This window comes from Takifugu rubripes, chromosome 21 (assembly GCF_901000725.2).
Source record: "Takifugu rubripes chromosome 21, fTakRub1.2, whole genome shotgun sequence".
Taxonomy (NCBI): Eukaryota; Metazoa; Chordata; class Actinopteri; order Tetraodontiformes; family Tetraodontidae; genus Takifugu; species Takifugu rubripes.
This window is the reverse complement of record NC_042305.1, coordinates 10,324,832-10,348,679: the sequence shown is the minus strand read 5'-3', so window position 1 is coordinate 10,348,679 and position 23,848 is coordinate 10,324,832. Positions and strand designations below refer to the sequence as shown.

General features: G+C 44.7%; 2 protein-coding genes across 12 annotated transcripts; one reads left to right on the top strand and one right to left on the bottom strand.

Moving 5' to 3' along the window:
- Positions 1-66: 66 nt before the first annotated feature.
- On the bottom strand, positions 67-8,149 carry mapkapk5 (MAPK activated protein kinase 5). Its single transcript, XM_003974771.3, has 14 exons — positions 7,189-8,149; positions 6,142-6,215; positions 4,876-4,951; positions 4,066-4,163; positions 3,870-3,978; positions 3,695-3,784; positions 3,415-3,510; positions 3,252-3,332; positions 2,812-2,999; positions 2,599-2,719; positions 2,402-2,532; positions 2,164-2,276; positions 1,970-2,074; positions 67-1,692 (listed from the first exon to the last, which is right to left on the bottom strand). The coding sequence occupies exons 1-14, from the start codon at positions 7,222-7,224 to the stop codon at positions 1,598-1,600; spliced, it is 1,413 nt and encodes a 470-aa protein (XP_003974820.1). The 5' UTR covers positions 7,225-8,149; the 3' UTR covers positions 67-1,597.
- Positions 8,150-9,395: 1,246 nt separating this feature from the next.
- Positions 9,396-23,762, top strand: atxn2 (ataxin 2). Of its 11 annotated transcripts, none has more exons than XM_011615510.2 (26): positions 9,397-9,922; positions 11,060-11,090; positions 11,414-11,473; positions 11,760-11,831; positions 12,089-12,239; positions 13,536-13,550; positions 15,045-15,172; positions 15,501-15,592; positions 15,693-15,881; positions 16,258-16,430; positions 16,728-16,973; positions 17,893-18,075; positions 18,220-18,396; positions 18,680-18,787; positions 18,887-18,954; positions 19,031-19,395; positions 19,736-19,799; positions 19,885-20,025; positions 20,434-20,451; positions 20,893-20,959; positions 21,085-21,278; positions 21,639-21,765; positions 21,853-22,044; positions 22,121-22,329; positions 22,691-22,868; positions 23,049-23,762. In XM_011615510.2, the coding sequence occupies exons 1-26, from the start codon at positions 9,813-9,815 to the stop codon at positions 23,075-23,077; spliced, it is 3,387 nt and encodes a 1,128-aa protein (XP_011613812.2). In that variant the 5' UTR covers positions 9,397-9,812; the 3' UTR covers positions 23,078-23,762. The 11 variants fall into 11 exon arrangements, with proteins under 11 accessions (XP_011613820.2, XP_011613818.2, XP_011613812.2 ...); XM_011615509.2 differs by having other exon boundaries at positions 20,893-20,965; XM_011615518.2 differs by lacking the exon at positions 13,536-13,550 and having other exon boundaries at positions 9,396-9,922.
- Positions 23,763-23,848: the final 86 nt, after the last annotated feature.

Sequence of the window (23,848 nt, the reverse complement as noted above, 5' to 3'; positions counted from 1 at the left end):
ACATAAATCTTTCCATACAGAAAGAGACCCAGGTCTCACGTCTAAAGGATAAACCACAGGGCAGAATTTCTCCAAAACATCATTTATTCACGATGCAAGACAAACAGGCTTTTTTTTTCTGAAGCGTGTGTCAATACAAAAGAGATCAATTTTGTTTTGAGATGCTTTTGTCTTCTTCAAGAAACACCTCACACCAGATTCCCCCAAATCACTGAAAAAATGACTTCAAAAATGCATCGTCGTCGTAGTAAAAGTTCTGTGCAAAGTTAATAACTGGTCCGAGCGGAAATTTTAACAACTTTGAAATGAACAAGGAGGCACGTCTGTTCCAGACCTGGCTTTATTTACCCGGCAAATATTATGTGCTGCCGTAATCTCGCCAACCATCTTTAATCCGCTTTCCCAAAACCTTAATTGTCTCTTTTAGTGCACTGTTATGACTGAAGGCTCTTTTTTGTGCTGGGAACACGGTAAATCACAAGGCCACTGCTGTCGCGGTTGGTTCTAAACTGCAGCCCACTGGTGACAAAGACATCAACTCCAAAAATAAAACAAAACAGGAGATGGAGCACTTCTGGTGCTCAGGCCACTGAAATGAACAATAACACCGACAAGCCTGCTACAGCGCGCGAGCACAAGGTTAAATTAGTGCACGTCTCCACACCCTGCTCTATCTGAAATGGAAGACATTTACGACAAAGGAAAAAAAAACACAGCAAATATTTGGAATCATTTGCTACATTTTACTTGCCAAACAGAAGCGGAGGAGCTGTATAAATCTCACTCACGTGGTTTGAACTTCATCCTTCACCTGGGGAGAAGTTTGACAGCGATAACCCAAACAAAGGAGAGGGCAGAGCTGCACAGACATGTTAAAATAAGGCTTTCAGACGGTTAAAAGCCGTGAGACGCCGGCGGGTGGACCTCGTCTTTCATAACACGACGCTCAACGTGAGTCACCAAGAAGCATCGTGTTTAATGTCTACGGTGTCTCATGCGCTTGGAAAAGAATGGTCAGGATAAATAAATTAAAGGTGCAATCGACAGGAAATGTTGCTATGCTCCACTTGCAGCAGGGGGTCAGAGGAAAGGAGCAAATATTCAGATAACTTAGATTCAGTCTGAGATTGAGAGCCTGTGTGGAAGAAGCAGCTTTACGCTCACTGCCAGCCTTCAAAAAAGTATAAAACACCTTTGTTTTTAAATAAATAAGTCTTTGGAAAGTTAAAAGAAACTAAAAGAATAAAGTGAAATAACGGATAAAACAGGGAGCGAGCAACCGAAGGAATTCCTGACAGAAATTCCTTCAGTTGAAGGGATTTTTTTTTCTTCTTCTGTTTTCTTTTTTGGAAAAAAATGAAAATATAGATCACTTTGAGTTGTTTTTTTTCCTTTCCTCTTCAACAAGAGTTCATTTAAAAAACATATAGTACCAATAACTCGTCTCTGGATTATCTACAGCTGTACAACAGGTCGTACAAGCCAGTTCAAGGAAAAAAAGGTGGAACCTCATTTCACATTAAAAAAGCCTCTTTACAGATAGGAGGGGTTAAAAAGGGTAGAAATTAAGAATATAAAATCAAGATAGAAAAAAACGTTAATGAGATTCCTGGAGATTTGTCTTCTCTTCAATGGCCTGTTTGACTATTTCAGCCAGTTTCAAGCGGTCGACTTTATCACAGAAAGATCTCCCTGCAAAGAAACAAGACATTGACCACAATTATTATTTATTTCTCTTCTAATCTGTATCACCGGTGAGGCAAACCATCCCAAACACATCACCAGCCGCTCTTGCTATAACTCGTTAGCCTGATAAATATTTTAAAACATCAATTAAATTGGTCATTTTATGAATTTAAACAAAAGCGCGATGAAAGAATGACGCCAAGGTGAAATGTAATCATCATTAGGCTGGAGATTCTGGAAAAGAGCATTGGGATAAAATGGAGGCTGACAAGCAGCTACTGACCATCCCAGCTCAGGCCCTGCAGGCCGTCCCTCAGCAGCTTGCAGTCTCTGTTGATCCTCCAGGCTTCGTACATCAGCTCGTTCAGCTTCTCGTCCTCGTTCTCTCCTGCAAACATGGAAATATCCCCAGTATGTTTTGGCGGAAGTCACACCAGCAGTTCTGTAACTCAGTTAAAGGCGTTTGAGTTAACAGACCAGCTTGCGGTAATATACACTGGGCGATGACATCCCGGAGTTTTTCCAGTGCGATGTTGGAGTCTTCGCCGGTCTCTGGGTCATGGATGAAGAAACTGTCGTTGGGCTTTGAGCTGCAAAGATGCAATAAAGAGCGTTTACTGAAGTGCTAAACGCTACTAAATAATACGCCTGGTTTCATCTGTGAAAAGGCTGAACTTTATATCATCGTGTACGACGCTGCAAAATGCCGTCGTACCCCAGTAGTTTCCTTTTCCTGAGGATTGGGTTGTTGACGGAGTTGAGAGGTTTGAGGCTGATGTTCAGATCCTGAATTCTCATGTTGGCCAGCTGCTCAGCGTGAGCCTGCTGGAAGCCTGCGACCACGGCCTGAAACGACATCGCGTGTTATTTAAATCAGGAAGCGTCTCGGCGCACTGGTGAGGGTTGCGTCACCTTGTCCATCATCATCTGAGCAGAGGGCAGCACATTGTCCAGAGCCTCGGTGCAGTTGAGCCAAGGATGAGCCAAGACTCCTTCGATAGTTAATCTCTCCTCTGGCTTCACCTTTAGGAGCCTGACAGCAGCAGAGGACAGCAGAGAGTAGAAATGACCACGATACGGGAAGAGCATCAGCGGCGAGCAAGAGCGAAGCAGAAAAAGTCCCACTTGCGAACGACGTCCTTGGCCATCTCAGAGATCTGGCTCCACTCATCTTCGGGGAAGTCGAAGCTGCCGGTCATAATTTTTTTCCTCATGTCCTTCGGGATGGTGCGACTGTGGTGTTTGGAGTAGAAGGGCGGATACCCGCACAGCATCACGTAGATGATCACGCCAAGAGACCATAAATCGCAGCTCTGGAAAACGATTGGAAATGGAAATGGAGAACAAATGAATCCCAGGGGAGATGTTGATGAGAGATCTACCAATTCGACAGCAGTCTCTCAGTCTACCAGATGACATTCAGGGCTAATGTGACCCACTCACTACCTCAATGAGAGGAGGAGAGAACTTCGGTGGATATAATAGGAAGCATAACCATATAGATTATTATTGTTTATTTTCATACCCCTGGGGCCATAAATGAGCTTAAAGTCTGTAAACGTCACCTTGTTATATGTGTAAGGAGTGGGTGAGGTAGGTATAATTCCAGACTTTTCCTTCTGGTGCCTTCTTTGTGCCTCAAGTACCTGAACACAAATACATGTTGGAGACATGGTGGGTTTTCATATTCACTATGAAGGTCTGCATTTATGGGATGTGGCCTTCTACCTGAGGTGCTACGTAGTAGGGAGTAAACTGTGGAGTCATCAAGTCTCCTTGATCGATTTTGGCAAAGCCAAAGTCGCACAGCTTCACAGGAGCGTCCTGCGGAAAAACCAAACAACCGTGTCGACAGAAAATATACATTTTTTGCACTTTTAAGTTGATTTGGAGGTCTAGTTAAAACAAAGCAGGTATGACCTTTAAAACACGAAGGCAGTAATGACTTCATGTGCTGGAAGTATCTAATTAGAGGAGAAAACGAGTCAGCAGAAGTTAAGATGCCCACCAGCGAGTTGTCCTTGAAGAGCAGATTCTCTGGCTTCAGGTCACGATGTGCAAGATTCAGGCAATGACAATGTTCCAAAGCTTGACTGATCTGTACGAGGAAATCTCATTGACAAAACCTGCCTGTGGGTGTATGTTCACCTGAAATTCATCCTCAAAGAGCCACGTGGCTTTACCTGTTTTGTAACCTGGCTTGCCATCTTTTCGGTAAAGTGTCTGTGCTGACTGATTCTGTGGAACAGCTCGCCGCCCTCCATCATCTCCATGACGATCAGGAGCCTCGCTCTGTTGAAAAGAAAGATCATTATGGGACGGGAAGGGGGGCAGAGTGAAAATCACCAAACAGCGGACAGAGTTTCACAGGAGACGCACCTGGGGCTGGACTCATGAGGAAACTGGACGCTATTGGCGTAGACCTCTAGGATTTGGACTATGTTTGGGTGGTCGGCACACATCATATGTAAACGCACCTGCATGAAGATATAAAAGCATTTATAATGAGAAAATGTAAAAAGTGTTTGGTCGCATCACTTGTATGGCGACAGACAAACCAAGAGATGAACACCCGAAACCTTAAGTGGTTACCTGGGTCGATTTGCTTAAAAAAAGCTTAAAAACAACAAACAAACTGGGCGTCCCTGGAGTTTAGGGCCTCTTAGATGTGACGACCCCACCCGTGATGAGGTGGAATTCAATTGTGATGGAAAAGCTACCGAAACTGAGGAGAGTCGAGTAGTGCTGAAACAGCGCCGCGCGTCTTAAAAATGCTGCACAACGCTGTAAAACCTATCAGGTCTAACAAAAACAGGAAGAGGAGCCGACATTAACGTGAAACCAAGAGAAAATGCTGCACGCGTCCACAGCACATCCTGGAAAATGTACCGAAAGTCTGCTCGTCAGTGACGGCTTTCAGTGTCCGCAGTGTCTGACGTCTGTTTTAGCTTCGCATCTCCCCGGTGTGTGTGAGCCGCTGGATCATAACAAAAGGCTGCTAATGACAGAAGCTGTGGGACTCAGCGGAGGAAAACCACTATGCACGCATCTGATCTCACAAAACCAGGAAACACCCAGGTGACGGGGAAAGAGAGAGGAGGAATGGTTCATGAGGTGCCAGTGGACGGACTGGAAATGCAGCTACAAGCAACAGATATCACTCAGCGACATGACAGCGTTCCCTCTGACCTCATTTCTGGCTTTAGGTCGATCGATGAGGATCTTCAAGGCCAGACGTTCCTGACTTGCCTTCTTTACACAAACTCTGAATAGAGAGAAAAGAAGTGTGAAAAGGACAGTCAACCCAAAAACCCAAAAAAAGCACGCATTTTTCAGTCCGTTACAATATCTTTATGCTGAAGGAGTCAAAGCTGAAAGACATTTGAATGTCTTAACAGAAGGACCTTCAAAACTGCATCAAGAATCCTCAACACAAGAAACTGCAACTACTGACTTTAAACACTCGACTGTAACCTCAGCTCACATCACCAACATTGTACTTTGTCCAAAGTTCACTTGGATTCCTGATTACAGGGAGGTTACTTGTAATAAGTGACTTTATTCTTCTCCCTTATGCGATTTGAGATACAGATTGCAGAGAGCAATCGAGCATGTTGTTGCAGACATGAAGAGCCTCTTTTACAAATGTTTTAGTTAATTGACCATGTGACTTGTGAAATGCTCAACGGGCTGCTCTCCCCTGATGGGAGGAAGCCAACGATGAGGAGAAATCATTAGTGGGAGATTTCTGTAACTGCGCAGCATTTATCGAGCAGAGAAAATGGCAACTAATATCACTGCGGTGCAGGGCGGCGTCACCGGGGCTTTCTGATCAATAAAACACAAAGGGTGAAAGAATGCTCGCAGCCCCAGGGGCAGCAACAACAGGATGCTGAGACGTCTGTTTTGTAGGTTGTCGCTGGTCTGTTAAAGCCTGGAAAAAGAGCATAGATCTGTAAAAACTGTGCTGCAGTAATGAGAAGGCACAACGCCGAGAGCCACAACGTTTGGTGATTGGACTGTGAGATAATAAATCATCTGCTCTGACTCCATGCTTCAGTCCAGCTGTTAAAAAGCCAAAGTCTTGCTGGATTAGTCATGCACTGCATGGGCTGAACACAATGTAAATATTTATCTATAATCCTTTCGGGGAATTTTTATTCTGAGTCACAGTGCGTTAAAGAAACAAACCACTCTCATTTGATGTAAGCCCTGCTCTCACAGATATGCTAAATAGTTCCAGGATATATTAGTTTTACCTCTTTCCACGGTTGGTAACAACACAATTTTTTGTGTTTCCACCCCCAACTCAGACACGGTGACGTCCCCGTGCACAATGCTATTTCTTTAAGCTGTGGTTTTTCCACTGCTTGACATTCACCTCTTGCATAGTTTACATGCTGATAAATACGTTTCAAAAGCATCTAAGAGAAGCACTTCCTCATTCACTCTCACCTGACAGGACCACTGATGCCAGCTCCCAGTTTCTGTGTCCAGTTTATGCTGTACTCATCTAGAATGGAGGTCTCCTGTTAGAGGAAGGGAGTGACAAAAGAAAGTATTTAAAAAACAAAAACTATGTACTGCATTCTCAAATTAAAGTTAAACTTTGGAGTCAGTCATTCGGGGTACACTTGTCTGCTGCATACTGTTGGATCTGAGGCAGTAATCAATCCTGTCTAAGTTACGCAATCGTGTGAATTAGACATGTACTTTCATTTCACACAGCTTTCTTGTCTCCGGGGCTTTGCTGCATTAAAAGCTGGAAAATGTTTGCCAACATGTTCAGATGTAAACACTGCGATTACAAACTCAGCAAAGTAGCGCTGTAGATCCGCCCAGAGAATAAATTGGACTTGGCTAATACAATGAGTTTCACTGTGTGCCAAAAGCTACCAGAGCCTTTTCTCTGCAATGCCTTTGTTGGTCCAAACTAGGATTACAGAAAGAGTTGCTGGTACTTTCAAGACAAATACCCTGGGGATGCAGATAACACTTGGATCTAACTGAGACTGATGATCTTCTGGTTATCAATAAGTTATTTTGAATCAGAAATGTTGATCATTCAAGTGCCTGATCTCTCTGCATTTGGTTCCTGCTTCAGGGAAATCTAATCCAAATGAGCTGTGTAACCCATGAATCCAGTGGTCACCTCTTTTACAGGGCACATGGGGCCCCAGATCATATTTTACAGCTGACACAAATGTGTTGGTGGTGACATTTTGGTGGGTACACACCAAGATCAAATCCCAGATCATAAGCTTGTTGCCAGGTATAACGTGATTTCCTTCCTTCACCTCATCTTAGGCATCAATCCCTGACAATGACTGTTCAAATAGTGAAACATCTGCATGAACATTTGTGCATTTGGAAATAACGACCTTCTGCAGTTACATTAAGAGGTTGCACCATATTATAGATGCAAAGTAGATATACTAGTAGCAAGGTTGTTAGGGTAAGAACACCTTAAATATCACAAGAGTTTTGTTTTGCTCGAATTACCTTGATGAACTTATCTACGCCGTTGTCCTCCGACATCGTGACTCTTTGAAAGACGAACTTTGCCTTGTGGATCTCGGACAGTTGAAACAAAAGCGGGTTCTCTGACCTTTTACCGAGTATTCTTACGTCTGTCAACCCTGGGCTGGGCCGGGCCAAGGGCTGTTATGTTACTACTGGTGATAGGACAAGGCCATTAGAGCAAAATGATATCCGACCATCGGTCCTCCCGTTCTAAGGGTCGTCCACTTGGAGACCTAAAGCCCACCGACTGGTGTGACACTTTGGCTCGGACAAGAGATGAACGCAACCTGGGATCTGACTCGTTCTTCGGGTCGATTTAAATTCACTGTAGAGACCATGTAGAGTCTCAAAGCCCAGGCAGTGCAAGCAGAATGTGAAAGTGCAATAGCCTACACTTTAAGAAAGACAATGAGCTCAGATTGTGTGTGTATTTTTAGTCGACGCAGAGGGTGAAGTAACGTTACTGCGCTAACACTCCAAGAAGACACGGGGGACCGGCTAGCTTGAACTTACTGTTAGCTCGCATAGTAGCAAGCTAGCTATTCCCCTCCAATCCGGGTGTGTATATACGAATACAACGACGTTAAACTTCCAGTAGAGATCAATAACGCCACACTTTCACCATACGGTGTGTAACACAACGCGTAGTGTCTTCAAAAGATCGGATAATGTCGTGGGGCCGAGCTAGCTAGGAGGCTACCGGGTTAACTCAGCAAGTACGAAGCTGAAAAGCTGAAAATATGACCATTCTGTCATACGACAGTAAAATAATAAGATCAACGCTAACGCCAACACAACTTGATCTCATTGTCGTAAAGGATTTATGGAAGTTATCAGACTTGAGTAGCAAAACACACGCATATTTGGACTATTTTGATAATCCCATTGCTTTTTTTCGGCAGAAAAACACAGTACGGCTCGCTACCACGTAATTGTAGTTCTTTGAGAACGCCCGATCGAAATTATTTCAAAACGAATAGTAAAAAATATAGACCATACACTATTATTTGTTAACGAATGATCATTTTAATCTACAATAAATATACTTTGACATCATGTTTTTCAGCATGTTTTTTCAACGAAAGTTTCCTTAAAAGTTCAATTAATGTAATCGGCCATCTATCAGATTCATTAAGGTCCTGAGAAGGTCAGTTTTCTTTTTTGAAGAAGCTTTATTTAACATTTATTTTTGTTTTATAATGTGGATTGTAACATACTGAAATGCCGACAAACTAAATGTAGAAATAAAAACAATTTTTATGTTTTTATTTTAGACTAAAGAGATCATATTTATTTAGAAAAATACGAGGTTTACAGTTTACACACTTCGTTGACAAAATGTCTAAATACAGTAAATAAACACAGATCCAAAATATATTACTAAAGAACGGCCAGGACACCCTTGTTGTTGACTTAATATACGATATATATAATATACGATATCGTCTCCAGATTATGATGCTGTTTAAATATGCAACCCCAAATGATTTTAAAAAATTCAATCCGTTGATAACATTAATTAATCAACCACACTGCTCCATTAGGACTGATTTTATTCCCACTGTCCCTTATTTCGGACTATTTTACTACTAAATTTATCACAATAGGTCGGAGACGTTAATTTTCTCTTACCATATCAGCACCACAAGGCAAATTTTGCTGGTGCTTGATATTAATGGAAAACATGTTACCAACCTGAATGATTTTTGTGTGTTTTAAGATTATAAAGAACACATGATTATAACATACAAAAAATACATCAATAAAAGTACCCCACCAATATCCGAATGAAGCCTGTCATTTTTGAATTTCTTTAAATTTATTCACTTTGTCGTTATCAAAGCAGTTATTTGCATGATAAAGCGACATATATGTAGACCATATGTAAATAGTATGTTACTATGTGCACGCGCCCATGCCAGTCGTATGTTCGCCGGCTCACGTGGATGTTATAGCACCGATATCGTGCGTTCACGGACTTCCTGAAAATAGTGCCATGTGACCCGTGTAATGTCTTAAAGCAAAAAGAGTATCTACTTGTTTCTTTCATAACAATTCGGTGTCGATTATTCGTGACATCGTCTGTATAGTCAGTTATTAACATTTGTTAAAATACACGTTTTGGGCCCATTTTGCTTTTACGCTGTAAGCGGTCAGCCCCTACGCCTTTCATATATCCCTCCGCCGTTTTTTTTGTCCCCTTTCAGACTGTTTTGGTCTTTTCGCTGTTAGCAACGGAAAGAATCCGAGATAGCTTGAATCCGTATTTTGAAGTAATCGACTTTTCGTTAGAATAACATAAACCGACAAGAGGTGTAACGTCCATGCTTATTTCGGAAGACTGATTTGCGCGTCTTGTCTTTTATAATATATTGTGTATTTGTGTTTTAATAGTATTGTACAGATAAGCTAGCTAAGTTAGCTAACTAGCTTCTTAGCATAACATCTTGCTTGAGAAGCACGTTGACGTTAGCCTGCAAGCCAGCAAGATCGTTACCGTTGCTAACGCTCGCCAGCTGTCACACAAACATCAACCGCCTCTGCGCCAAGAGTTCCCAGGGTGAAATTGGTCGTTTCTAGACGCCGTCTTTTATGGGATCACAATGTCATTGAAGGCCGGTGGAAATCGTAGCAAGCCCGGTGGTGGCAACACCGCTGGTGCACCTTCCTCCGGTGCTGGGGGAAGCGGCGGGGGAAGACAGAATCTGGGCAGGTCTGTGACCATCAAAACGTTATTTTACTGCACTAAAACGTAACCATTGTGGAATACTGACAGCTTCCAGTCCACGGGCATTTTAATTTCCAACAGTAGTATTTTTGAGGGATGACATTGATATTCGCTCGTCCTAAACTAAATGTTTGTGATTTGCATGAGGGCCTCAGGACGTGTTGGTTACCTAGCGTAAAACGACATGTAGTTTAGCTAGCAAGGCCTCCCCCTGGCTGTGATAATATTTCAACTTCGTCGATGCGTAACCCCCTCCTGCACATTTGGTCAAATTCTTGGGCTGGCCTGCGAGTTTGCCTCGACGGAACATCCATATTTCACCACGTGTGTAGTCGTGAATCTGTTTGACAAGTTGCTGATGCCAGCTTAATTACCGGGCTGTATTTGGTCGGCGTTAATTAGCCTTTTGGCAGCCCGTGCACAGCCACGATCGCCCGGCACCTGCGTGTGTTCTGTTGCGCGGCCGTTCCATCGGTGCCACCAGCTCACCCCAGGAATTGCCTGGATTTGCCCCAGCAATCGCTAAAGAACGTGTGGGCGCCCCGTGGAAAGGGGCGGGTGTGGTGACTGGGATGGGGGGGTGAGCATGGAACACGCCGGCTCTCAACCTTGGCGTTGCCTCCGCCGATCATGTGGAATTTTGTCCTTGAAGCCTGACATTCCAATGCATGTCTGCATATGATGAAGCCTGTCTCAGGAATTGTCCATGCCCCCCCCCCATCTCTCATTTTGATTCTGCTGACTTGGCCAGGATCCAGTTCGCCTGTCATTGTGACAGTGCTGCCGTTCATTGCGTAGATTAAAATCCAAATATATCAAGACCCTTATTATACCACCCAGGCTTTTTAATTTGCGTGTGCAGACGCTCCCTTTTTCAGTCCGAAATGACTCTTATTTGCAATCTTCAGTCTCTTAAGTGCTGCTATAATTCATTTAAAGGTTTGCAAGGTATGTTTTAGGACACGTTTGGGTTCCCGTCTTTTGGGCAACCACCTAATTTCATGGAGTCTGTTTTTAAAAATGTCCGAATCAGCCAAAATCTGTCATGTTGACTGTGCACTGTGACTGTTTCTCGGAAGTTGGGAGAGAAATCACAATATGGGCTCTGCATTTCTCTTTCAGGGGACGACACAGCGGCAAAGGTCCTGCAGCAGTAAGTAATCAGTCAGGAGTTGTAACGCACTGGAAAACCGACGACGTAGCACAACCCACGCCGCTGCTTGCCAATCTGTACTTTGTCAGAAAAGGGAAGCTGTATGTTGCAAATCACCTTTTTAAAGAGAAGATTCCTTTCCATCATTTCAAAACAGGAATTTGCAAAATGCATGTCACTGTAGGGCGTGCAGCTCTGCTTACTGGCGGCGTTCTGGGAACGCAGTGCTCGTTTTTGTCGGACATCCATCGTGAATAAGCACGCTATTGTAATATTCCCCTGTTAAAGGGAAATTAAAAAGGCTTATTTTCCCCCTCCTTTAGGTCATATTTAATGGTGTATATGGCAACATGAGAATGGTCCATGTCTTAACTTCAGTGGTGGTAGGTTAACTCTTAGTTGTTTGGTTTTTGTGACACTCATTCAGATGTTTCCTCCTAAAACTTCCGCTTTACGATATTGCATGCCAAACAATAAGGGGCCTGTGCTATAAATACCTTTGTAATTAATGGCATTTCAGTCCATGTTTTGTATTAAACAGCTGATGAACTGTGAGCGGGTCTGTGATCTGAAGAATTGGCTCTCCTGCAAATAGTTTCACTTCTTTTCGTTTTTATGTGCAAATATTTCTCTGGAAACGCTGATTTATGACAGGTTTCTTATTTATAGGGTGCCAAATGCGAGCTGAAAGTGAAAAACGGAGCTGTCTATGAAGGAGTATTTAAGACATATGGTCCAGAGGTGAGCAGCCTGCGTGTCTTTGCATAGATTGCTTTTAGAGTGAGCGCAAGCTAAACCGTTAAACGTTCATACATTCACTCCCCTTTACACACCAGTCCACAGTTTTGTCCTGTTCTGACATCCTAATCTTTGACACTTTCTTCAGTTTGATGTTATTAATGCTTGTTAGTTGTATAGTTTCAATTAAATACCTGAAGATCTTAAAAGCAAGTCATGTTTGCCTGTTACCTACCAAGCTTATATGACTTTATCTCCAGTGTGACCTGGTGCTGGATGCAGCCCACAGAAAGAACACGGAGCCCAGCGTGGGCCCCAGGAAAGAAGACATCGTGGAAAGTATTATATTCAAGGCCGCCGACGTCGTGGCGGTGACCTTTAAAGACGCAGATCTGAATTTCGCCAAGAAAGGTACCCTTTTTTAATTAGCATCATCTTAAATCTCCTTGCTAAATAAATGGCCCTAGTCACCCCCCCGAAACCTCAAATATATCCAAGAATCCTGGGGAGTGATTTCTGGTTAACCCTGATTCACAGCGGTTTAACCCAGTAGAGTTTCAGCACAGCTCGGTTTGAACCATAATCTGGGGGTTTGAGGATTTCCTCTTTGTTCCCAGGGTTGAAAATTCTTTTAACATGTTTCACAACGTTCTTTTTTCAAGCCACTCGCTTACAATTCCAGACACTTTAGGACTATAAAATAAATGCGTTGATTTGCTCGTAATGTTTCCTTTTAATATCCTTTTGTACCTGTGCGGTTGCAGAACGCTGCAGTGGTTTCCATAAAGACTAAATTATTTATCCACAGAAGAGCAAATTAGTTTAAATACCTCCTCTGAGGCACAAAAACCCCAGCTGCAGTCTTAGGTGGGTCTCCTCTCTCTTGGACATGTGTGTGACACCTTATGGGGGCTGAGCCAAGTGAGGGCTGCCCACCATTGTGGGTTTAATCGGCTCTTTGTTCATTAGATCTGGGGCGTGCATAAAACCCCATGCTAATGTTAGCTTTTGGAAATACAAACCACCGTCGAAGTCCTTTGACTCATCACCTTCTCACTCTTCAGATTAGCTTTTAATTCCATTTATTTTACCTGCATAACAACTGAATATCTGCCCATGTCTGATTAAAGGGCTCTAATGAGCCGGCCGTTGTCATGTGGCCGTTGTCATGTGACCGTTGTCATGTGAGCATCACGTTTTAAACAAACGGTGATGAAGATGATGGAGCATTTATTGGGAAAAGACGGACACCTCCCGCCTCTGAATTGAGAACGCCTGTAACAGTTTGTGTCCTGGACTGTGTTCTGCTCACCGGTCCCGTGTTGGGTCCAGCATGCGTCCTACGAGTGGCTAGTCATCGAAGAAAGATGTGATCTGTCGGCCGGTCCGAGTCCCCGTCGGTGGATAATAAATTGGTCTTTTTTAACTAACTCCTCTTGACCTAGAAAGTTCAGCATTGCGACAACCTTTAACAAACCTACACTACAGCATTAGGCAGCCACACTCTCCATCAGTTTGTTCTGGTTTCACTGGTCACAGATGGAGGAACGGATCACACATGCCTCCTATATTTGGATTATTTGTCTGTTTTCCGTTAAATAAGTATCTATCTATCTATATATATATATAAAGTCCCAGGTGATTATCTCAGTGAATCTCTTTCCCTCCTGATTTGATGTGATGTTTTTTTTCTCTCCATTGGTCTAGTTTCCTCAGACACAGGTAATATATGACTATTTTTTACTGCACATTTTGCTTGTACTCCAATGATTGATTGACATTCCTTCACACACATTCCTGCGCGCTGCCTCTCATTTGATTGATTTTGGGGTCATCTCCACAAAATTCTAAACCAAAGATTACGCAGGCTGATCCGTGAGGCCTTTTCTTCCCACCGGATCCTGTTTTATTGTCTTCAATGATGTTGCTTTCAGTGGAATAAATACCAGTTTTGTTACTAATCTCCACAGAAAGTCTCAAAATTGAACTGGCTGTGTTGGAACATCATGTCCGAACACCGATTAGCTTCATCAGGAGAAATCTGATTATGTGTGAGCGGGACACAGAATCATTCTATTTAAATGCCACTAATCCAAATTTTGTGTTTCCTGCTAACAAGAATTCTTTATTTGTTCCTAAGAGCAATTTCATCTCATGTAACAGTAATGGATTTTTTGTCTTATGACAATTGTTACTTGTCCATTTATCCATTTATCCATTTAGCCACCAGCCTTCAGACCCATTTTAAATCAATATGCAAAATGAAACTTCCGTGCAAGAAAACGACCATTGAAAGCAACACATTCACCTCTCGAGTCGAAACAATTGTGTCTTTTATCTTTTTTTTTTAACTTAATCGTTTTATTTAAACGGAACAGTGTTGGGAAGTTTAATTTGGCCCTGGAGCACTTTTGACATCTTATAATTAACTGCAATCAAACCGCATGTCTGCCTTTCCCCCACACCACACTCAGATTTGAGTTGTATGAGCTATTTAGTGCATACAGCATTCTAACCGCCTGTGCTCATTTACATTAAACAGAATCATCTTCTCTTGGCTGACTTTCAGAAATGCTTAAGCGTGTTTTGTATTGTGAGAGAAGGGTCATTGTGTATTTAATTGCAGGTGGCTCGTTTGCTTTACGCAGAGCCCATTGGTGCCTATTTTGAGAATGTGGGAACAGACTTGTGTTGATGTTAAGTTTCCTTGCACCATAATAAGGAAGCTTTGTCATCGATGGGTTTCTATTTTAGTTGAGCCCAAATATTTCTCTCTAACTGTAGAAAATATCAGCAATAACATTTTGTTATACATGTTATATGTGTGGATCAGGTAATTATTATGATCCTGTAGTGGATTCATTCAAAATAAACATTTGTAACAGCTATAAGTATATGAAACCACAGGTTTTCCCTCATTTTTAGCATATTGTGCTTACTTTCTTTCAAGTCTGTTTTCGTATTCTCTCTCACTTTGTTGCGAATCCTTTTATTAACCTGTTTGAGCAAATATTTTCTGTATAGTCCAGTGTTGTATTCACATTTTTAAAAAGGTATTTGTCAGTGTAGTTACTGCTATTCCTCACTTGCGAGCGTGCTTTATGAACCAGTGCTACCTCCATGTCAGACCTTTGTCGTAGGAATTTGGCTGAACTGTGCTGCGTACCGATACGTCGGTCTGCTGTGCGTAAATATCTACGTGTTATCTGTACGCAGCCGACAACTTCACAGATGCAGCAGTGAGCAACAGGATCAACGGGGAACATAAGGAAAAAGATCTGGAGCCTTGGGAGGGAGGGGAGGCCAACAACTCCGACAGCCTGGAGTCTCTGGATACAGATGTGGTAGGAGTCACAGACAGCTGTGCAGTGGTTGACAGTGTTGCTTAAGTTCTGTCACACTATGTAGTTCTCATCATTGTGAAATGTTCCTGGCCCTAATTAGCACGCTAAAACCAGACGCCATTTTGTCCGTGTGCTCAAATAAGTGTGCTGGAATTTTACAGGATTCAATTTAATGTAGCACTTGTACCACGCAGTTATGAGGTTCATATGGGTCGCCTGCTGCGTGATAAAGGGATCATCTTTGTACTGGTTAGGTTAGACAACCTGTTCATTACACTTTTTGATGATTTTTGAAGAAAAGCTTTTGCCTCCTTTGTCTTTGCATCAGTCAAACGGATGGGACCCCAATGATATGTTCAAGTATAACGAGGAGAAGTACGGCGTCTTATCAACTTACGACAGCAGCTTATCCACATATACGTAAGTTCATTGTTTGTTTTCTGAGCACGTTTCTGTGCGTAAGTAAAGGTGTTTATTTGAAGCAAATCAAAGTAGAGCCAGAGTTTTGTATCTTTTCCAGGGTTCCGTTGGAGCGGGACAACTCTGAAGAGTTTCTTAAGAGAGAAGCACGTGCTGCCCAGTTGGCGGAGGAAATTGAAGCAAGTGCCTCGTACAAGGCCCGCGTGGCTCTGGAGAACGATGAGCGCTCTGAGGAGGAGAAGTACACCGCTGTGATGAGAGGGGAGAGAGACCCTCACACACTCGGCAGGTGAGAATGAGACCTAAACCTCTCTTTCCACCTGCTTGGATTTTGTGTTTGAGTGAATGCAAAACAGTTTACAACGTTGTGAACTTTACGTTCCTGCTGAGGATTTAAGCCTAAATCCTAAACGTGCCACCTTAAGTGTCATGGAAGAAGCTGGGCCATAAACTGGAACGATGGGGTTTTTAGCTTCCATTCTCTCAAGTGTCGTTGTTGTTGTTAGGTTGTACTTTTACAATAAAGGTAGAAACCTCTCTTACATATCTGTAGCTTACTTATATCCTGCTTTATTACTTTTCCTTCATTTCAAGGCTTTTGGGGTATTTAGATCCTTTGTGCTGTGTTGTCATTTCTGTTGTGAATTTCTCTGTTTTTGGTGCAGAGAGAACAAGTACATTCCTCCTAGTCAGAGAAACAGGGATCCCATGTCGTGGGGACCAGGACGTCAGAATTCACCCCGTCTGGCCCAGAGCTCCGGTGGACCCTCGGCTTCTCGGCCTGGACCTCATGACTACAGCCCCAGCTCGGGTACTGACCAGAGGGTTGTAAATGGAGGTGTGTTCCCTATCTTAAAAACACAGTCTTCGTTTGCATACCCTTTGCCTTGTCATCGTTCCGTTTGATATTTATTATTTTGCGTACAGCCGGAGCCCTTTGTTGACTTGTTTGCTGTCACTTTTACTTAATTTACGATTTCTTAGCTACGTAAATTATTCCATCCCCGACTCACTGTCTTCACTTGTGTTTATTAATCTCTTGCATCTGTTTAATGTGTCTGGATGTTTCCCCCCATATTAACTGATTGTCGTCTACGGGACATCTTCTTTGATCATTTGTCCTTCCCTCTTTTAGGTTCATCCCATTGGCCCTCACCCTGTCCATCTCCTTCCTCCCGCCCCTCTTCCCGTTACCAGTCTGGCCCCTCCTCTCTGCCTCCTAGGGCGACCACGCCCACCAGGCCCTCCAGACCCCCCTCTCGACCTTCCAGGCCTCCCTCTCATTCATCCCTCTCCTCCTTTACCTCCTCTTCATCCTCCTTTTCTCATCATGGGTCTATGTCGCCAGCTTCCACTCTGCCCAAACGCATGTCTTCAGAAGGTACCCACATTAGTATGGATTAGACCTGGGCAAAGGTGTGACCCAAAAAAAGACTTCACGTACGAATCAGACAACCAGTAAAAGTAACAGAAGCGGCCTGCTTCACTAAAACCAGCGACATTTGCCCAGGTCTAGTGTGCAGTAATGCAGATGGGTGAAAGCACCATGTCAGATTGGCTCGTGGGTCAGTGCTGACCCTTTGGCAACATGTAGGAAGCTTCATCTTGGCATGTGGGTGCATCACGGTGTGTGCTGTTTTCTGCTTGTTTTGTTACTCCTTCAGGACCAGATATTCACAGAACTGGCAGATTATTAGTGTACTTAATCCTCCAGGACCAGGTGGTGGTGATAGGAACACTTCCCTGGGTGTTTCAATGAGTCCTTATTTAAAAAAAACCTGGTTATTGTTTGTAGGACTTAAAACAGACCTGAATTAATAAGTACCTGTACGGTTGTTTCTTCATCTGCTGCTGGATGTTCTGTTACGCTCAGACACACATTTAGCTGGAAAGAGTAACAGGAGTTTAGTTCTCAAAGTATTACTTCATGTCATTCTATGGCTGGTTGTCATCCTCTTTACACGTTAAGTGTTAAAATATTTACCCAGCATACATGTAGATTATTCAACGACCAGTCTTTAAACATGGGTTTTTACTCGCCGCATTTCCTGCATTTCCCCCATTTCTCATCTTGCATTTTGTTGTTTTCCCAGCGCGTCATTTCAACACTTTCTTCAGTTTTTCCGCTAACACGCATGCTGCAGAGTGACAATACTGAGTGTTGTGGTATTTAACTCTCCCGTTAGGTGACAGTCATTTGGGTTTTTATGCTTTACTGAGACGTAAATTCATCACAGCGGCATGTTTGCATGTACCGGCTGGCGGTGTAGTTGATTGTTGTGTTATTGTTTTATGCTCAGGTCCACCCCGAATGTCTCCAAAGTCCCAGCGGACCCCGCGCGCTCACAGAGTGCAGCCCTGCCGGACCACTGGAGTCCCTGCAGGAATGGATTTAATGTCTCACGGCACCCCTGATGTCTCAGGGACTCCACCGAACAAGAGCGGCCCCTCTGGGGGGACGTGGTCCTCGGTAGTTAGTGGAGGTAGGAGACCTTTTTCCTGATTTTTACTTCACACTTGAAGACTATCAACAGTATTTTCCACAGGTGTGGAGAGTAAAAAGAAGTCTTCATTGTCCCAACATGGTCCAACAGCTGCTGCCATCATAGTCTTGGTTGTATTTCTAGCGCACAGACCCCGCTCCCCACGGCAGAACAGTATCAGCGGAGCCTCCGCCGGCGCGTCCTCCATCCCATCATCCCAGTCAGGAAACGCTCCTGCGGAAACCGTGGCAACACCAACATCTTCCTCTCCCACTGCTGCAAGCCCCGCCCTCAGCATGGGCCCCTCTCCTGCAGGCGATGGTGAGAGAAAGGCTTTAGACATTCGACACTTGCTGGTGGCTAAAGACAACAGCTGCCGGTCCAGATGTTTACCTGCCTCGTTTTCTACTTTCTCACGTAAAATCGCGCCGGTGACATTTAAAGTTTTGTCTGGTCTCAGTCCAACAACGATTTTTTTTTTCTGGAATGATGAGGACATCATCTGTCCGTGTTCTAATCGTCCTTCCGCTTCCAGGTGCAGCGTTTCTGAGCTTTGCTGTTTCCATCTTGGCACTGAACTGAATGTTGTTGTCTTTTTCCGCAGCTAAAGAATGTCGCATCCAGGAGGTCAGACAAACATCTCCCACAGCAAACAAGGAGAACATCAAGCCCTTGGAAAGCTCACCTAGTATCATTAGACCAATCTGTAAAGGTATTACAGATTTATGCTTTATACTTTAAAAATCTACTAATAAATGTCAGAGTTTATCTTGAAACATTTTCCTTAACAAACACAACTCTCTGATTAAAGGACCTTCCTTGGCAACAGACCACAGAAAGAAGATAGATAATTTAAAGAAATTTAGTGTAGATTTTAGGGTAAGTGTCTTTTATTATCACCATCTAAACAGTCGTCACAGCTTGTGGACCTCTGACGGGTTTCTGTCCCTCTCAGTTGCAGTCTAGTTCAAACTCAGATCCTCCATTTGACCAGATGTTAACCAAGCCTCCCAGAGATGCAGCAGACAAGGCAAAGGACCTTCCACTGGACAAAACAGCCACAGCAGGGCGAGAGGGTGCAGAAGATGGGGTTGTAGTGATCGCTACTGGTGCCCCGGGCGGCTCCACGGCACCCCCCTCCACCACTTCCTCCACCACAAACACCAGTAAGCCCGGGAGCCCTGCCGCTCTGTCCCCGTCTCCAACTACAGACCAGAAGAGGGCCGTGATGGATGTGACATCACAGGGAGTCCAGACGACGTCCACGTTCAGTGGACCTGTGCATGAAGAGAAGGAGGAGAAAAAGGAGGCAGTGCAAGAGTGAGTTGGGGGGGGGGGGGGGACTTTGAAATCAGAGGGGTCAAATACAATATCGACCTCTGAGTTTGAATATGCTGCCAGGGAATTCCCACTGTCACAACAGTCATTTTGAAATATTGATCACATGTAAGTGTTTTACTTTTGCAAGGGAAAATAAGTGAAATCGTTTAAATTCATGGCCAAATCTCACTTGAAATGACTTTGTGAATATGCTATTGTCTTTAACCATGGAGAGAAAAAGCCCAGATTTATACTAGCTTCTATTCAATCATTTTTTATATAGCCAATAATAAAACCAGACCTAATTCTGTACATGAACCTTTTTACCGTCTTCCTGCAGGCAGGTGAGGAAATCAACCCTCAACCCAAATGCTAATGAGTTCAAACCCAGGTTCAACACACAGGTCAGTCCCGCTGCGGCGCCACACTTGATAACAAGCCACCTTGACCTGTTCTTTATAAATGAATCCGATTAATCTGTTGGATCAGCCCAAACCCGCCAACACCCCCACGCCTCCTCGGCCTCAGGGCCAGCCCAGCCCCTCCATCATGGTCCAGCAGCCCGTTTACGGCCAAACCGTCTGCTTCCCACAGATGTATCCTCTCACACCAGTCAGTCCTGGAGTGCAGGTGAGACCCCCCCCCCACCCCCCCACAATAACCATCGATGTGAACATTGCCCACTGCTTCTACTTATGACCTTTTTATCTACTTGTCTCAATTGCAGGACACTTTCAGACAGACTTTTATTTAAAATACACTTCATAATCTCTCTGCTAATTGTTACCATCTTTTTTCTTTGTCATTTTTCAGTCCTTTTTAAAATTTCAGTTTGAAATGCTCAACGGTTCCATGTGTTGTCTGCAGCCATGTACGACACGATGAATTGTCTGATTAATCCTGTGTTGCTTTAAGAATAACTTGGTGATCCAACATCATACACCTGTAAACCATAGAATACCTTGGTGAACAACTAAAGAGTGGTTCTCTTTTCCTTCTCTCCCTTTCCTCTTCTCTCGCTCTCTCTTGCTTCTTTAGAAAAGCATAATATGGAAGGTTTGTGGATTTTTTTTTTTTAAATACTTTTTAAGCCCAATTATTACTGAAATGTGTGCTTGCCTGATGAACTGATGTCCTTAGATGTTGGTTTGCCAACTTCTTCTTGAAATACATTTTCAACTGTCAGCACAGATGAAATCCCAGCATCTTGTTCCTCTGGTTTTCTCCACTGAAACGAAGCTAATTTAAGCTCAGAGTGATTCCATTTTGTTGCTATAATGTCATTTAAATGCATGTTGAGAGGCTTAGACACGCAGAAGGCAGAAGAGTTCAGATAATCATGTGATAGACAGACAGAAATTGCATGTGGTTCCAGGTAAGAGACTGTTTTATACCTGTGTAAAATATGTTTAGCGTTCGCCTGAGAGGGGAGAAGAATTAGCTGAAGCACAGGTTTAAAGCCCCCCACAGATGATGATGATGTTGTTCTTCCTCCAGTCTCCAGCGATGTACCAGGTTCAGATGCCTCATATGACAGTCAGCCAGTCTAAACCCTACAGACCAGGTAAAGGTGAGAACCAAATCTTATCTCATGTCAATCTATTTCCATGGTAACTCAATTTAAACCAGGAGGAAACGTGTCTGTTCTGGTGGCGTCTGATATCTGCCCGTTCGTCCCTCTGTGTGCAGTTCCCAACATGCCCCAGCAGAGGTCAGACCAGCATCACCCTCCTGGCACGCCAACCATGATGCATCCCGTCACCGCAGCGGGGCCGCCCATTGTAGCACAGAGCCCCGCCTACTCTACCCAGTACTTCACCTGCAGCCCACAACAGTTCGCCAGTCAGCCGCTGGTGCAGCAGATGGCGCACTACCAGTCACAAGTAGGATTTACTGTGACACTGGTGTTTGTTTTTGCACATTCGATCCATTAGCGGCCCCGCCAGGCTGGTCAGGGCCGGCGCTCAGGAGCATACGCGGCCCGTTCAGTCACTCGGCCGCCGTCGGCACCAGCAGGGTTCCTCCTTCAGCCGTTCAGTCGTCAGCCGTTTGTCTGGCCAAAGCCTGCAGACAGCAGCCTGACGGCGTGCCAGCGTGCGGCCCCTTTGCGTCACTTCTGATTAGTAGAGCAGAGTTCTGCCTCAGACCTGGCGTACACATCACAAGTGTCCCGACAGCCGTGCTTTAGCGCAGTTGAAGCCACAGTCGTGTAAGCCTGTCTCCATCCTCTCTGTGGTCCTCAGGGGCAGCACGTGTTCAGCCCTGTCCTGCAGAGCAGCGGCAGGATGATGGCGCCTCCCTCACACGGACAACCAAGCCTGGTGTCGTCCTCAACCACCCAGTACCCAGAGCAGACACACACCATGTATGGTATGTTGGCCCCCGCCTGCTCGGGTTGATGCAGATATTCGGGAGCAGCCGTCGATGGTCTTTGTCTTGTTCCTTTCTGTGCTGCAGTGTCTCCAGGGCCAATGCCTCAGCAGTACCCACACCCTAGTGCCACCCTGCACCCACACCCACAGCACCCACAGCCCTCTGCAACACCTACGGGCCAAGCCCAGCAGGGGGGGCCTCCACAGCACGGCGGTCCTCCCAGCCATCCGGCGACCAGTCCAGTCCAGCACCAACAGCACCAGCAGGCAGCAGCGGGTCAGTACCTTTTGTCTTTGAGCTCCAGTAGCATCAGCGCTGCATTTAACCCTGATGCCTTGACCTCCGGACGCAGCGGCAGCAGCCCAGGCCCTCCACCTGGCCAACCAGTCCCCGCAGCAGCAGATGTACTCGGCCTTGGCCCACACCCCCCCTTCCATGACCCCTGGCCCCAACCCTCAGTCTCCCCAGGCGTCGTTCCCCTCAGCGCAGCAGACCGTCTACATCCACCCGCAGCAAGTTCAGCACGGCTACAACCACAACCACATGGCACACGTGCAGCAGGTGGGACCCAGAACCGCCGCCCATCACACCTCTAGCTAGAAACCTGCGTTATGTGCCTCATCAAGGGCTATTTAGTGGGTCCAATGAGTTGGCGCCGAGTAAAAAAAAACCCCACAATGCAGGTAAATTGAGCTTAAATTGAAGCAGGTTCTCCTCCTCCTTGTTCCCCCCCCTTCCCTTACTCGTGGTGGATCGAAGCTTCCTTCCTTCTGCGTTGTCATCAAAACGTATTCCAATGATCATCCCACTCTACACTCAAAGGGTCTCAGCAACTTCCAAACTGATTCGTTTTGGCAGAGAACTTTTTTTTTAATTAAGACAACCACACTGTGTCACCCCCCCCCCCCTCTCTCACTTGTAGGCCCATATGCAGTCCGGTATGGTGCCATCTCACCACCCGACACCAACCCACCCTACAATGATGTTGATGGCTACCCAGGGTCCTCCAGGAGGTCCACAGCCACCCATCCCACAGACTCCCCTCAACCCCATTCCCGTTTCCTCCACTACACATTTCTCCTACCTGGCACATCCACAGGGTACGTTTGGTTTCCAGAATGCCACCTTTGAGCCGGGCGGAGTGAGGATGACGTGTGTTACTCCGTGTGTGAGGCGATATTTTGCTCGCTCTCGGTGACGGCGTGTGCCAGATATCAGGCTACAGCCGGCTCATCTCCGGCACGTGTTTCTGACCTCTGACCTTTTGTCTCTCCCTGCAGTTCAACCTCATCATCAGCAGCAGCTGTAGATAGAGGGCGCCAGTGAGCCAAGGGGGGGGCTCCGCTCTGCGAGATCGCGCTTCTCAAGCAGAGCCTTCCAAGAACTGGGTGATGAAGAGGATGATAGCGCTCCCTCTTTCTTTCTTCATCCTCAATCATGCTTCACATAACCCCCACCCCCCCTCCAGACTAGGCAATAAGAGAATGTTAACAGGTTGATGCAGTGACTGACATTTTATTTTGCTCCTATTAAACACACACACACACACACATGCACACACACGTTAAAGGATCCCAAATTACAAATTCAGCTTGCCAATTAAGATGTAACGGAAGAGAAGCCGGTCAGACGGAGGAAGAAAAAAAAAAATTCAACTGGAACTTTTTGTCTGCACCTTGTTATAAAAACTCTTCCGACCTTTAGACTGTATTAATATCACCGTTTGCTGCTGCGTTCGTCTCCAGACTCCATGAAAAGTTCCTAACCAAACTAAACAAACCAAGAAGCTTCCTGTGAATTAAACGTCGTCGTTGTTGCAGCCGAGGCCGGGACAGATGTTATTTATGCTACGACGGCAGAGGCGAGCCGACCCCACTTCTCACCGATCCTTATGTAACTTTTAAGTTAAAACTTTTACTTTGTAGATATTATAAATAATTTAAAAAATGAGAAAAAAAACTTAAAAACAATTAAAAAAAGTTCTAAAAACTGAACTGTGTGCCTGTTTGGAGTGTTTGGCGTGAGCCGTAGCTGCGGGGACGCGGCCTTGCTTTCACTGCGGAGGATTTTTAACTTTGTT